The sequence below is a fragment of the Drosophila suzukii genome, chromosome Y (assembly GCF_043229965.1).
Source record: "Drosophila suzukii chromosome Y, CBGP_Dsuzu_IsoJpt1.0, whole genome shotgun sequence".
NCBI classification, from domain to species: Eukaryota; Metazoa; Arthropoda; class Insecta; order Diptera; family Drosophilidae; genus Drosophila; species Drosophila suzukii.
The window spans coordinates 1,161,924-1,176,575 of NC_092085.1; the positions used below are offsets into that span (position 1 = coordinate 1,161,924).

Here is a 14,652-nt window from a genome sequence, read left to right on the forward strand (position 1 = left end):
CAGCGGAGGCGCCCGTGCAGAGGAACTTAAACTGCGTTGACGCCGAGGGAGGCCGACTTTTGTTCCGTATACTGCCAGTAACGCTGTACGGAGCGCCAGGTGGATACATACGCGCTCTTGGATGAAGGATCCTCCGTCACGATGATCGATGACGAGCTACGGAGGAATCTGGGAGTGCGAGGCGTGCATCGACAGCTGAATATACAATGGTTTGGAGGAAGGGCCAGCAGAGAGCCCAGCAACGTGGTGAGCCTAGAGATAAGTGGAGCTGGGAAGCCCACTCGCCACGCTTTGAGGAACGTGTACTCCGTTTCGAGCCTGAGTCTGCCAATGCAGACGTTAGGTCGACAAGATGTCCAGGGCGTGCATAAGGATGCGCGTCTGCCGATGAAGCCCTACATCAATGTGGTGCCTAAGTTGCTCATCGGACTGGACCATGGACATTTGGGATTGCCACTTAGGACGAGGCGGTTTGCCAGAGAGGGACCGTATGCGGCCGCAACCGAGCTTGGATGGGTTGTGTTTGGGCCAGTAAGTGGGCAACCGACTACGCCGTCACCGAGGTCCTGCCTTCTAGCCGTGTCAATGGATGATACGATGGAAAAGATGGTGGAGGACTACTTCGAGATGGAAGGCTTTGGTGTGAAGCTCGCGCCACAGGTCGCAGGCAGCGATGACGCGCGGGCACAAATGATCCTCGAAGATACCACGGTGAAAGTGGGGCGTCGCTACCAGACGGGATTACTCTGGAAGGACGACTACGCTGTGCTGCCACGGAGCTATGAGATGGCGCACAGACGGCTGATCAATGTGGAGAAGAAGTTGAAGCGCAACGGGCAGTTGGCGCTGGAATACGATCGTATCATTAAGGATTACGTATCCAAAGGATATGCGAGGAAGCTGCAGCAGGATGAGGTCGCGGTGACGAGCGACCGGCTATGGTATTTGCCACATTTTGGTGTCGAAAACCCGAACAAGCCCGGTAAGGTCCGGCTTGTGTTCGATGCTGCAGCCAAGGTTGGAGGAACCTCGCTAAATTCGGCGCTGGACAAGGGGCCTCAGCATTACAAGCCCTTGCCAGCCGTGCTCTTCCACTTCAGGGAAGGAGCAGTCGGAGTCTGCGGTGACATCAAGGAGATGTTCCACCAAGTGCTGATCCGACCCGAGGATCGATGTTCCCAACGATTCCTTTGGAGAGATGGCAACGACGATCGAGACCCGGATACGTACGAGGATGACAACGTGATGGTTAGCTTCGTGTGCGCAAAGACGAAGTGCGCGCCGATGAGAACGATGTCGATCCCAAGGTTGGAGCTGCAGGCAGCGGTTCTTGGAACCAGACTGATGAACACTGTCCAGGAGGAGCACAGTGTGGACATCAGCGAGACGGTGTTGTGGACGGACTCAAAGACGGTGCTGAGATGGATCGGCAGCACCCACCGCCGGTACAAGCAGTTTGTTCGTACCCAACGGTACTCAACATGACCACACCCAACAAATCAAGCAGTAGCCAAGTTGGGAACAGTACCAGGCGCTCAGTAGCACCCACTGCATATGAGAATGGCTGATCAGCATATTATATGTCTCACTAACTCACCGTCTCACCGACTCAACGGCACACTGACCGGCCAATGCAGTCAGCACATTTTGCAATGTCTGCCGAGCTAACCAGACAAACTGCTACCATAATCAAAACTCCCTGACCTACCTACCTACTTTAGAATATAGCGCACTTCACTAATCATTCCACTAAACTTCCGTGTTCCAAGTAGTATATAAGCAGGTATCAAATGAAGAATAAATCAGTTATCAACACACCTCTTAACTCCGCGGTTCTACTTCCTACAACTGGGAACAGGTCTCGTAATACACTATCTCCACTAGCAGCTAACCACGTTAGCTCACCCTCATCGCAGTTCGGCATCGCCTGTGGTCCGGCATCGCAGTAACTATCGTTACCATTGCCGCGACGCGATCGTCCTGCCAGCAAAGCGTCCCCGTGCCAGCGACAAGTGCTCATTACCCCCTTGTCCCGCGGTGTGACCCGGAAGTGTCTACTTCGGTTAGGCACAAACATTGGTGACCCCGACGTGATCCTTTAACAACAAAGGATCACACTCAAGCAACCCCCTTCCCACTAAAGGACTCACAGCTTTATCCAGCTTCACAGGATACGCTTCGTCTTCCAGCGTCACAGGAACTTCAGCTTAATCCAGCTTCACAGGATTCGCTTCATCTTCCAGCGTCACAGGAACTTCAGCTTCATCCAGCTTCACAGGACTCGCTTCTTCTTCCAGCGTCACAGGAACTTCAGCTTCATCCAGCTTCACAGGATTCGCTTCTTCTTCCAGCGTCACAGGAACTTCAGCTTAATCCAGCTTCACAGGATTCGCTTCATCTTCCAGCGTCACAGGAACTTCAGCTTCATCCAGCTTCACAGGACTCGCTTCTTCTTCCAGCGTCACAGGAACTTCAGCTTCATCCAGCTTCACAGGATTCGCTTCTTCTTCCAGCGTCACAGGAACTTCAGCTTAATCCAGCTTCACAGGACTCGCTTCTTCTTCCAGCGTCACAGGAACTTCAGCTTAATCCAGCTTCACAGGATACGCTTCTTCTTCCAGCGTCACAGGAACTTCAGCTTCATCCAGCTTCACAGGATACGCTTCTTCTTCCAGCGTCACAGGAACTTCAGCTTCATCCAGCTTCACAGGATACTCAGCTTCATCCAGCTTCACAGGATACTCAGCTTCATCCAGCTTCACAGGATACTCAGCTGCATCCAGCTTCACAGGATACTCAGCTTCATCCAGCTTCACAAGATTCTTTGTTTCCAAGACACACAATATGTCTACTTCATTCATTGAGGAAACAAGTCACACAAGAATCGATTTACACAATCGATTACTAGACACCCAAAACGAGCTGCAAGGGAAAATCCAACAGCTCATTAAGAATTATGGCAAGGATTCTGCCGACCGACGCCACCGAGACGGCTATTATTCCGGTAAGCTAAATCAGTTAAACGATCTCTGGCAGCAGTTTTGCGACCTAGATGAAGAAGTCCAGCAAGCGGCATTACCCACTGGAAGTGAGTACTCTTCACGATTACTAGCACTTAAGGAGCTGGTCGAAAAATATCAGAATATCTTTCTGGACAACATGCCGACTGGAAGCGGGCTTCCGAAGGCCCCGAGACGAACGTCGGCCAACATCAAGATCACAACAAGAGATCAAGTCAAAGGAGATTCCGCAACTGACACGGTGATCCGACAGTTGCAGAGAAGATGCAACGAATTGGAGTCATCATTAACATTAGCATCGAACGCCCCAACCGTCACCCCAGCCCTACAAAGGCACCTGGATCTCCATTGGGCGTTGCTGAGGCAAGCCCACGACGAATTGGACAGCACACCTGGAGCCGCAGCCCTGGCAGAAGCAGAGCTAGCTCAGTTCCACACATTATACGAGGAATACGAAATGAACCTGCTTCGAGAAAACGACTCGCCAATGAGCCTAAACTTGGCACTACCGCCAATTAGCATTCCGGAGTTTAACGGCGAGTATCTAGACTGGCCACGGTTCCATGATCTCTTTGTGGAATTGGTACATAATAAACCATATTCGGCCAGTCAAAAACTACATATTCTACAGAGTTCGCTTCGTGGTGAAGCGAGAAACGTCTTGACAGACACAGCCTTCTCACAGGGTGGCTATGACGACACCTGGTTGCGTTTAAAGGCCAGGTACCAGAACGGAAAAATACTAGTATTTACCGCCGTTGCAAAAATTATTGACCATACGCCTATAGAAGGTTCCTCGCGCCAACTAAGGGCCTTACATGACACTATAAAAAACTCAATGAGTACTCTTCAAAACCTCGATATCAGCACAAAATCTTGGGATCCAATCCTGTGTTTTCTTATCAGAAGAAAACTAGACCAGCAGTCTCTAGCTGCTCTAGAAAATTCAGCAGATGCACCAACGGAAATTCCAACGTTATGGAGTGTACTGACGTTTATTGAGCGGCGCGCTTGCATGCTGGAGACGATAAGCGCTCAACCTACAGCAACACTACGACATCAGTCAGTTCACAACGAAGAGAGCTGTAAGATTTGTCACCTAGGACCACATAATCTTAGAGCATGTAGCCGTTTCCAGGAAATGGACCCCAAAACACGGCGCCAAGCCATTATTCAAATAGGAGCATGCACAAATTGTTTGTCTACAGCTCATATGGTTGAAAACTGTGGATCACCGACCAATTGTCGAGTCTGCCAGCAACGGCATCATTCACTGTTACACAAAGGACCAACTAGCAATCCAGTGGCCGGGGCAGTAACCATTGCAGGCTACGACGACGGAGGAGGATATACTCTGCTCGCGACCGCCAAGGTCTCATTACAAGGGCCAAACGGTCAATTACAAACATGTCGCGCTGTAATAGATGGTGGATCACAGGTGAATCTTATCTCAAGGAGAATGGCAGATCTGCTATCTCTTAAGGAAAGGTCATCGATTGAAATATCTGGAATCGGAGGAAAGATATCAACAGCAATTAGATCAACACTGAATCTCTCATCATGTACATCAGGGTTTGAAAAACTATTAGAGGTATTTATTATGCCCACAGTCATTACAGACCAACCGTCAGTACCGATTACAACCGATCTTAATATTCCCGAGGGACTGCCATTAGCAGATCCTGACTTTCGGCAACCTGGACCCATTGACCTAACCTTAGGGGCTGAGGTGTATTCTCGAGTAATAACCGGTGAACTTCTTGAACTAGGACCTAATAAACCTTTGGCACAAGGCACTAGGCTTGGTTATGTAATCACAGGTTATCTCAATAAAGAAACCTCATCTGATACGGAAATCAACACTAATCTGGTAGAAGGCAGAGGTGATTTTGCAGGACCGAACGCTGCTTATGAGCCAACAAAAGATAAAAATCCGATGAATATAGAACCGACTTCTCATCAATCTAAAACCTACAAGAAGGCTGACTTTGGTTCAACATGTCCAAACCTAACCAAGAAATATCTTAGTTTTATTGCAGAATGTCCACATACCATAGACGTGCCAAATGATCAAGTTCTACGAGAGCACAATTTCAGTCCCCACGGTAATGTCAATTTTATCGCAAAGGGGAGTGTTAAGCAGCATCAAGAAGATGTGAAGGACCTGAATAACAAACCGCAGTTGAAGGAAAGATCCCCCTTGGTCAATGATTTGTAAGGTTCTTCCGATACAATTCGGTCAAGGGCTGACCGACATCACGACCTAATTGAGGGTACCCCTCAATGGGGGGGAGAATGTTCGTACCCAAAGGTACTCAACATGACCACACCCAACAAATCAAGCAGTAGCTAAGTTGGGAACAGTACCAGGCGCTCAGTAGCACCCACTGCATATGAGAATGGCTGATCAGCATATTATATGTCTCACTAACTCACCGTCTCACCGACTCAACGGCACACTGACCGGCCAATGCAGTCAGCACATTTTGCAGTGTCTGCCGAGCTAACCACACAAACTGCTACCATAATCAAAACTCCCTGACCTACCTACCTACTTTAGAATATAGCGCACTTCACTAATCATTCCACTAAACTTCCGTGTTCCAAGTAGTATATAAGCAGGTACCAAATGAAGAATAAATCAGTTATCAACACACCTCTTAACTCCGCGGTTCTACTTCCTACAACTGGGAACAGGGCTCGTAATACACTATCTCCACTAGCAGCTAACCACGTTAGCTCACCCTCATCGCAGTTCGGCATCGCCTGTGGTCCGGCATCGCAGTAACTATCGTTACCATTGCCGCGACGCGATCGTCCTGCCAGCAAAGCGTCCCCGTGCCAGCGACAAGTGCTCATTACCCCCTTGTCCCGCGGTGTGACCCGGAAGTGTCTACTTCGGTTAGGCACAAACACAGTTTCTTGGCAACCGAGTGGCGGAGATTTTGGAGTTGTCGAAGGTTTCCCAGTGGAGGTGGGTACCTACAGCTGACAACGCAGCGGATGATGCGACGCGGTCGCAGAATAAGGCGGACCTTAGCCCGGAATCACGTTGGTTAAGCGGACCCGCATTTTTGAGGCAGCCAGCGAGCGGCTGGCCGGCGCCTAAGGAGGGAACTAAGCGTGTTCCAGATGCGCCTGAGGAGGGAACTAAGCGTGTTCCAGATGCGCCTGAGGAGGGAACTAAGCGTGTTCCAGATGCGCCTGATGAAGAGGAGATGCCCGGTGAGTTTGCATTGATGGCCGCGGATGAATTTGCCATTCCGCTCCAGAGATTCTCGAGCTTCAGTCGCCTGGTGAGGACCACAGCATGGGTCTTGAGGTTTGCGCGTTGGTGTCGCAAGCAGAGAAGCAAGATCGAGGAGTACGGACTCACTGCATCGGAGTGTGAGGCCGCGGAGAACCTGTTAGTCAGACAGGACCAGTTGGAGTCGTTCCCCGACGAGATGAGGTCGGCGGAATGCGGAAAGGACGTTGCCAGCTCGAGTGAGATTCGAGGTCTGGCGCCTTACGTGGATGAACATGGAGTTCTGCGAGTTTATGGCAGAGTTGATGCCGCGCTGTGCATGCCGTACAGTGCGAGGAGGCCCGTAATACTGTCACACAGGCACAGTCTTACGGAATTGATTGTGAGGCACTTTCATGCCCAGATGAAGCATCAAAACGTGGATGCGACGATTGCTCAGATTCGGACGAGATTCTGGGTCACGAAGATGAGACGAGTGCTGAAGGAAGTAATCTCGTCGTGCAACGAGTGCAAGTTGCAGCGAACGCGGGCGATGCCGCCGATAATGGGACCCCTACCAGAGGATCGACTGGAAGCGGGAGGATGGCCATTCAAGTACACCGGATTGGATTACTTTGGGCCACTGCTGGTGACTGTATCCCGTCACAGAGAGAAGCGTTGGGTCGCCTTGTTCACATGCTTGACGACAAGGGCGATTCATCTGGAGTTGGCTAATGACCTGTCGACGGATTCCTGCATAATAGCGATCAGGAACTTCGTCTGCCGTAGAGGACCAGTACATAGACTGCGGAGTGATAACGGCAAGAACTTCGTGGGAGCTGACAGGGAGGCCAAGCGATTTGGAGACGTGTTCGAGACGGAGAGGATACAGAGTGAGCTGTCCAGCAGAACATTGAATGGGATTTCAATTGCCCATCGAACCCGTCTGAGGGCGGAGTATGGGAGCGGATGGTGCAGTGCGTCAAACGAGTGCTGCGCCATACCCTGAAGGAAGTTGCGCCGAGGGATCATGTGTTGGAGAGTTTCCTGATCGAGGCGGAGAATGTAGTCAACTCGCGTCCGCTCACCCACTTGCCGGTGGATGCGGACCAAGAGGCGCCGTTGACGCCAAATGATCTGCTCAAGGGAGCAGCTAACCTGCCGAATACGCCTGGATTGGATGCGGAGCTGCCCAAAGAGGGTTCTACGCGAAAGCAGTGGAGGATTGCTCGCATGCTGCGAGACCGTTTCTGGAGGAGGTGGGTCCTGGAGTACCTGCCTACGCTTGTGCGCCGCGAGAAGTGGTGCCGGAGAACGGAGCCCATCCGCCAGGGCGATATGGTCTTCGTCTGCGATCCTGCCTTGCCCAGACGAGAGTGGCGCAAGGGAATCGTGGAGGAGGTCTACAGCGGAGCTGATGGAGTCGTCAGACGCGCTACTGTGCGCGTGAACGACAATGGCCTATCTCGGACAATGTTGCGGCCCGTCTCAAAACTTGCAGTTTTGGATTTGAGTGAAGCGGTTCTTCACGGGGTCGGGGATGTCGACGGTCGAACATTGTAATCGATAGGTAGACTAAGTATTGTAAGAGAAATCTAGTATTTGTTAATTTATCCGATCTCGTATGGATTTCTTGGCCCTTGAAGTGCGGGCCTACTAATATCGGTTTAAGGATGCCGCCATAAATTGTGCTTCTCATTGTCTTGTGAATCGTAGGAGGGCACACTGCGGTAAGATTAAGTTAGTTTGAAATGTATGAGGCTGATTTGAATTGTTAACAGAATAGAACGATCGCCCCGATCGCACCAATCGAGCGCCACCAGGCGCACGCCGCCCTTAAAGTTCACCCTCTCTTCGGACCTACGCGTGTGGGGTAGTCGTTAACAAGGCAACTCCATATGATGCAAGACAGGCGGATATATTAACAAAACCACTCCCAGCTCCACGCTTCGCACAACTAAGACAGCGTCTTGGCTTAACCGATTGATGGATGCAGACGACAATTTTTTTTTATATACTTACATAAAAGTTGAAGACATAATTTAATTTATCATTTAAAAGAATAATTTTTTAAAACTATGTTATTGAATTTAAAATCTGTTATATTTTCTAGTTATTAAGTTTGGAAACAGAAGATATTCCTAATTACTTTATAATTTTCAAATTTATAAGATTACTTCCTGAAATTGCCTTTAATTGTTTTGTATGTTAATTTTGCATCACATCATTTTTGTCATTTTGAATATTCATTTTTCTTTGTATTAATTTTAAGATTGACCTAATTGGGTTTTACTGGGTTTCCCCAATTCAAGCAACAAATGTTGGGTCAATGTGCACTCCCAGAAATATCTTGTCTTGCCAATTCAAATTTCAAATTTTTTATTAAACTTTAAATTTATAAATCATGAGCATCAGACTTTTGAGGAGGTGTGTTGGAATATGACATTACTTCATATCGATAAGAATATCGTATAACCAAAGGAATTCTGCTCACTACTGGTAACACTAATATCGTTTTGGTTCCGATGAGCTGGTTCAGCTCTCACTTATTTCGCATAATTTTGAAGTGACAAGACGTGAAATCTGGATTCTGACGAAATAGTGTGACGCTTCCAGGAAATCACACACACACATAAATAAATTGTGTGTATTCTTATATTTACAAATTAACTTTACCGTGATTCCTGGAGCATTATCACAGGTTTTTGAATAGAATTTTATTATAAGTTAACAACCTCAGTCACGAACACCATCCGCTGAATTAAAGACATGGCGGCGGTTGAAGTCCGACACAACCATCTCGATGGACTGATCCTGCGGCAAGTCGGGATGCTCAGAACGGTCCTCATACAAGTAGTGCACTGACGCCGAGCCCATGCTCTCATTCACGGACGTCAAGACAATGGCGTACTGGGAGCGGTTCGTTATCATCCATTGCGATCGGCGAGCGAGCTTCCGTGCACAGTCCCTTGGCGATGAGGCGATCCCGGATGCGCATAGCACCTCGGAAGCCTTGGAGATCCATGGCTATGATCTCGCAGTCGGCAATCAGATCCTGCCCCGAAGAGTCGGCCTCGGCGACGAGCACATCCTCCCCGAACTGTCTGGAGTCATGTCCGTGTTCCTCCATAGATTGAAAGGTGGCGCTGTGGACAGTCAGGGTTTTGGCCTTGAATCGCGACTGGTGCAGAGCCAGAATAGCTATGTTGGCCTGTCTTTCGCTCTCGAACTGAACAAAACCAAACGTCTCCTCTATCATTGTACCCAAAACTTTTCCATAACGTGCACATAGCTGAGCAAGTTCCTTGCGGCTGCATGGCGGCAGGTTTCCTACGAAGATTCGACTGGTAAGATGGGTTGGTCCCCTGAGCAGCAAATATCCTTCGATCGGCGTATTGGACATGTTGAAAACTTTCACTCGAGCTTGTCAAACGTGAAATAGTTTCCATTGACACGTGCGACTATAGATTAACCTTTCTCAGTGTTGGAAAATATTGTTGCGATAGTATCAGATAACGTTGACAACCCTGTTCCATACTCACGGTACCAATTATTAACTTTGAAAATTATATTAATACTCTCCTTTTCTCATGGAACTGGCAACTATTGGTTTTAAAAGGTCGTTCCTTGAGTTATGAAAATGTTTGGTGCATTTTCAATAATCCCGTGCTTGTTAAATAAATAAGTATTCGTCTGGTGTAGCTTTGAAGGATGAGTACACTTTCTTTTCTTTTAAATATAAAAACAAGGAAGAACGCCATAGTCGAGTACCTCGACTATCAGATACCCGTTACTCAGATAACAAACTTTAAAATAAGTTAGCCGCGCACTTTGTTCTCTCTCCCTTGCTCTCATTTCTCGGCTCTGCTTTTGTTTCAGCCAGCGCCAAGAATGAGAAAGCAACACATAAAATAGACAAAAAACATTTATATTTATGTATGCTTGCTAAACATACACAATTTAAAGGCACATTCTGTATTTCAAAATATTTGGTTGAATAGCTTTGTTTGAAAGAATTATATTTGCCGCGGATATTAGATTGCAATTTTTTACGTCCACACACATGCATAAATACATATGTATGTATGTATGTCGTTTTCTGGCTCTAGTGTCAAGGCTTGTCCTAACTACTTTGGTTTGAGAGCATTGGACTGAAAACGGAAAAGTTTTTTTGGGACAATCTATAGGTATTTATTAAGCTAATTCATATTCTTTGAAAGAGATAAATAAAGATGTACAGATCTTTAAAGGTTTATGCCCGTCAATGGGACAAATGGATAAAGGGTTCCATATTCAATAGAATAAGTTAGCCGCGCACTTTGCTCTCTCTGAGCGCCGGCAGGGCTTTTTTCTTTGCCGCTAAGTTCGGCCGGCAACTATTTACATACACACACATACACATACACTTTGGAGGTTTGTGGGCGTTAGAGTGGGCGTAGCGAAATTTTTTTTGGTCAATCGATAGGTATTGACAAGACTAATACATTTCAGTTAAAATTTTCTATCTAGCATCAAAACTGTAGGAGTTACATTTTAGGGCGGTTTGTGGGCGTTAGAGTGGGCGTGGCAGTCTACTGAAACAAACTCGCGCTGCGTAAGAAGCTCAGGAATCTGTACGCCAAATCTCAATAGCCTAGCTCTCATAGTTTCCGAGATCTCAGCTTTCATCTGGACAGACGGACAGTCGGACAGTAATCCTGATCAAGAATATATACACTTTATGGGGTCGGAAACGCTTCCTTCTGCCTGTTACATACTTTCCGACGAATCTAGTATACCCTTTTACTCTACGAGTAACGGGTATAATAATAATTATAGTTTGTGGCATGAGAGGCTAGGTCATTTGAGTAAGGGAAAGTTTTTAGAAATTAAAACCAAAAATATGTTTGACGATACAGATTTGCTGAATAACATAAAACCAGAAAATGAATTATGTGAAGCTTGTGTCAAGGGAAAGCAGGCGAGATTAAGTTTTAATAAATTTAAAAATAAGGACCACATAAATCGACCATTATTTGTTGTACATTCTGATGTGTGTGGTCCAATAACCCCATCTACTGTTGATCATAAGAATTATTATCTAGTTTTTATTGATGAGTATACGCATTATTGTGTAACTTACCTGTTGAGTTATAAGTCAGAAGTTTTTAGTGTATTTCAAGACTATGTAGCTAAAACGCATGCTTTGTTTAATTTAAATATAGTTAACCTTTATATTGATAATGGTAGGGAGTATTTATCGAATGAAATGAAAGAGTTCTGTGTTCAAAAAGGCATTAGTTACCACTTGACGGTTCCACATACTCCACAACGAAATGGTGTATCCGAAAGGATGATTAGATCTATAACGGAAAAAGCTCGAGCTTTAGTTATAGGGGGCAAGATTCAGAAAACTTTCTGGGGTGAAGCAGTGCTAACAGCCACCTACCTTATTAATAGAAGCCCAACTAGTGCATTACATGAATGCAGAAAGACACCTTTTGAAATGTGGCACAGCAAAAAGCCGTGCCTGAAGTACTTAAGAGTTTTTGGTTCGACAGTATACGTTCTCAATAGAACGAGAAAAAGAAAAGATCTCAGTATATCTGTAAATCTTTTGAGTCGGTATAGTCAGAAAAATAATAAAGAGCTTTGGCTATGCTTAAACAGGGTATTAAGATATCTGAAAGGTACAATTGATTTTAAGCTAACACTCACTAAAACTGATAAGAATGACGACTTCTTTGTTGGATATGTAGATTCAGATTGGGGTGGAAGTCAATTGGATAGGAGAAGTACAACATGATATCTTTTCAAAATGTTTAAAACAAACGTTCAAAACATATAGACATCAAATATCATTTTTCACGTGAACAAGTTGAAAATAAACTAATAAAACTTAAGTATATTTCTACAGATTATCAACTGGCGGATATATTAACAAATCCACTCCCAGCTCCACGCTTCGCACAACTAAGACAGCGTCTTGGCTTAACCGATTGATGGATGCAGACGACAATTTTTTTTTATATACTTACATAAAAGTTGAAGACATAATTTAATTTATCATTTAAAAGAATAATTTTTTGAAACTATGTTATTGAATTTAAAATCTGTTATATTTTCTAGTTATTAAGTTTGGAAACAGAAGATACACCTAATTACTTTATAATTTTCAAATTTATAAGATTACTTCCTGAAATTGCCTTTAATTGTTTTGTATGTTAATTTTGCATCACATCATTTTGTCATTTTGAATATTCATTTTTCTTTGTATTAATTTTAATATTGACCTAATTGGGTTTTACTGGGTTTCCCCAATTCAAGCAACAAATGTTGGGTCAATGTGCACTCCCAGAAATATCTTGTCTTGCCAATTCAAATTTCAAATTTTTTATTAAACTTTAAATTTATAAATCATGAGCATCAGACTTTTGAGGAAGTGTGTTGGAATATGACATTACTTCATATCGATAAGAATATCGTATAAGCAAAAGTATTCTGCTCACTACTGGTAACACTAATATCGTTTTGGTTCCGATGAGCTGGTTCAGCTCTCACTTATTTCGCATAATTTTGAAGTGACAAGACGTGAAATCTGGATTCTGACGAAATAGTGTGACGCTTCCAGGAAATCACGCACACACATAAATAAATTGTGTGTATTCTTATATTTACAAATTAACTTTACCGTGATTCCTGGAGTATTATCACAGGTTTTTGAATAGAATTTTATTATAAGTTAACAACCTCAGTCACGAACACCATCCGCTGAATTAAAGACATGGCGGCGCTTGAAGTCCGACACAACCATCTCGATGGCCTGATCCTGCGGCAAGGCGGGATGCTCAGAACGGTCCTCATACAAGTAGTGCACTGACGCCGAGCCCATTCTCTCATTCACGGACGTCAAGACAATGGCGTACTGGGTGCCAAGTGCTGCGAGCTCCTCCAGACTGGAGAGCGGTTCGTTATCATCCATTGCGATCGGCGAGCGAACTTCCGTGCACAGTCCCTTGGCGATGAGGCGATCCCGGATGCGCATAGCACCTCGGAAGCCTTGGAGATCTATGGCTATGATCTCGCAGTCGGCAATCAGATCCTGCCCCGAAGAGTCGGCCTCGGCGACCAGCACATCCTCCCCGAACTGTCTGGAGTCATGTCCGTGTTCCTCCATAGATTGAAAGGTGGCGCTGTGGACAGTCAGGGTTTTGGCCTTGAATCGCGACTGGTGCAGAGCCAGAATAGCTATGTTGGCCTGACTTTCGCTCTCGAACTGAACAAAACCAAACGTCTCCTCTATCATTGTACCCAAAACTTTTCCATAACGTGCACATAGCTGAGCAAGTTCCTTGCGGCTGCATGGCGGCAGGTTTCCTACGAAGATTCGACTGGTAAGATGGGTTGGTCCCCTGAGCAGCAAATACCCTTCGATCGGCGTATTGGACATGTTGAAAACTTTCACTCGAGCTTGTCAAACGTGAAATAGTTTCCATTGACACGTGCGACTAGAGATTAACCTTTCTCAGTGTTGGAAAATGTTGTTGCGATAGTATCAGATAACGTTGACAACCCTGTACCATACTCACGGTACCAATTATTAACTTTGAAAATTATATTAATACTCTCCTTTTCTTGTGGAACTGGTAACTATTGGTTTTAAAAGGTTGTTCTTTGAGTTATGAAAATGTTTGGTGCATTTTCAATAATCCCGTGCTTGTTAAATAAATAAGTATTCGTCTGGTGTAGCTTTGAAGGATGAGTACACTTTCTTTTCTTTTAAATATAAAAACAAGGAAGAACGCTATAGTCGAGTACCTCGACTATCAGATACCCGTTACTCAGATAACAAACTTTAAAATAAGTTAGCCGCGCACTTTGTTCTCTCTCCCTTGCTCTCATTTCTCGGCTCTGCTTTTGTTTCAGCCAGCGCCAAGAATGAGAAAGCAACACATAAAATAGACAAAAAACATTTATATTTATGTATGCTTGCTAAACATACACAATTTTAAGGCACATTCTGTATTTCAAAATATTTGGTTGAATAGCTTTGTTTGAAAGAATTCTATTTGCCGCGGATATTAGATTGCAATTTTTTACGTCCACACACATGCATAAATACATATGTATGTATGTATGTCGTTTTCTGGCTCTAGTGTCAAGGCTTGTCCTAACTACTTTGGTTTGAGAGCATTGGACTGAAAACGGAAAAGTTTTTTTGGGACAATCTATAGGTATTTGTTAAGCTAATTCATATTCTTTGAAAGAGATAAATAAAGATGTACAGATCTTTAAAGGTTTTTGCCCGTCAATGGGACAAATGGATAAAGGGTTAATTATTCAATAGAATAAGTTAGCCGCGCACTTCGCTCTCTCTGAGCGCCGGCAGGGCTTTTTTCTTTGCCGCTAAGTTCGGCCGGCAACTAT

At 45.3% G+C, this 14,652-nt stretch overlaps 3 protein-coding genes across 3 annotated transcripts; 1 reads left to right on the plus strand and 2 right to left on the minus strand.

Annotated features, from left to right (window-relative positions):
- The first annotated feature begins 141 nt into the window (after positions 1-141).
- LOC139353577 (uncharacterized) lies at positions 142-7,809 on the plus strand. Its single transcript, XM_070997932.1, has 3 exons — positions 142-1,458; positions 5,927-7,114; positions 7,198-7,809. The coding sequence occupies exons 1-3, from the start codon at positions 142-144 to the stop codon at positions 7,807-7,809; spliced, it is 3,117 nt and encodes a 1,038-aa protein (XP_070854033.1).
- Positions 7,810-8,982: 1,173 nt separating this feature from the next.
- Positions 8,983-9,649, minus strand: LOC139353578 (uncharacterized). The gene is made up of 2 exons (XM_070997933.1): positions 9,158-9,649; positions 8,983-9,060 (listed from the first exon to the last, which is right to left on the minus strand). The coding sequence occupies exons 1-2, from the start codon at positions 9,647-9,649 to the stop codon at positions 8,983-8,985; spliced, it is 570 nt and encodes a 189-aa protein (XP_070854034.1).
- A 3,327-nt stretch (positions 9,650-12,976) lies between these two features.
- On the minus strand, positions 12,977-13,675 carry LOC139353579 (uncharacterized). The gene has a single exon (XM_070997934.1). It carries the CDS (start codon positions 13,673-13,675, stop codon positions 12,977-12,979), a length of 699 nt encoding a protein of 232 aa, XP_070854035.1.
- Between the last annotated feature and the right edge of the window lie 977 nt (positions 13,676-14,652).

What these genes read in the sequence shown, in the direction of transcription:
- LOC139353577 (XM_070997932.1), top strand. Translation starts at nt 142, where the DNA reads ATGATCGATGACGAGCTACGGAGGAATCTGGGAGTGCGAGGCGTGCAT. An exon ending in ACCGCCGGTACAAGCAGTTT is followed by an intron (nt 1,459 to 5,926) that starts GTTCGTACCCAA and finishes TACTTCGGTTAG; the next exon opens with GCACAAACACAGTTTCTTGG. An exon ending in AGGCCAAGCGATTTGGAGAC is followed by an intron (nt 7,115 to 7,197) that starts GTGTTCGAGACG and finishes AACCCGTCTGAG; the next exon opens with GGCGGAGTATGGGAGCGGAT.
- LOC139353578 (XM_070997933.1), bottom strand. Translation starts at nt 9,649, where the DNA reads ATGTCCAATACGCCGATCGAAGGATATTTGCTGCTCAGGGGACCAACC. An exon ending in ATGATAACGAACCGCTCCCA is followed by an intron (nt 9,061 to 9,157) that starts GTACGCCATTGT and finishes GACTTGCCGCAG; the next exon opens with GATCAGTCCATCGAGATGGT.
- LOC139353579 (XM_070997934.1), bottom strand. Translation starts at nt 13,675, where the DNA reads ATGTCCAATACGCCGATCGAAGGGTATTTGCTGCTCAGGGGACCAACC.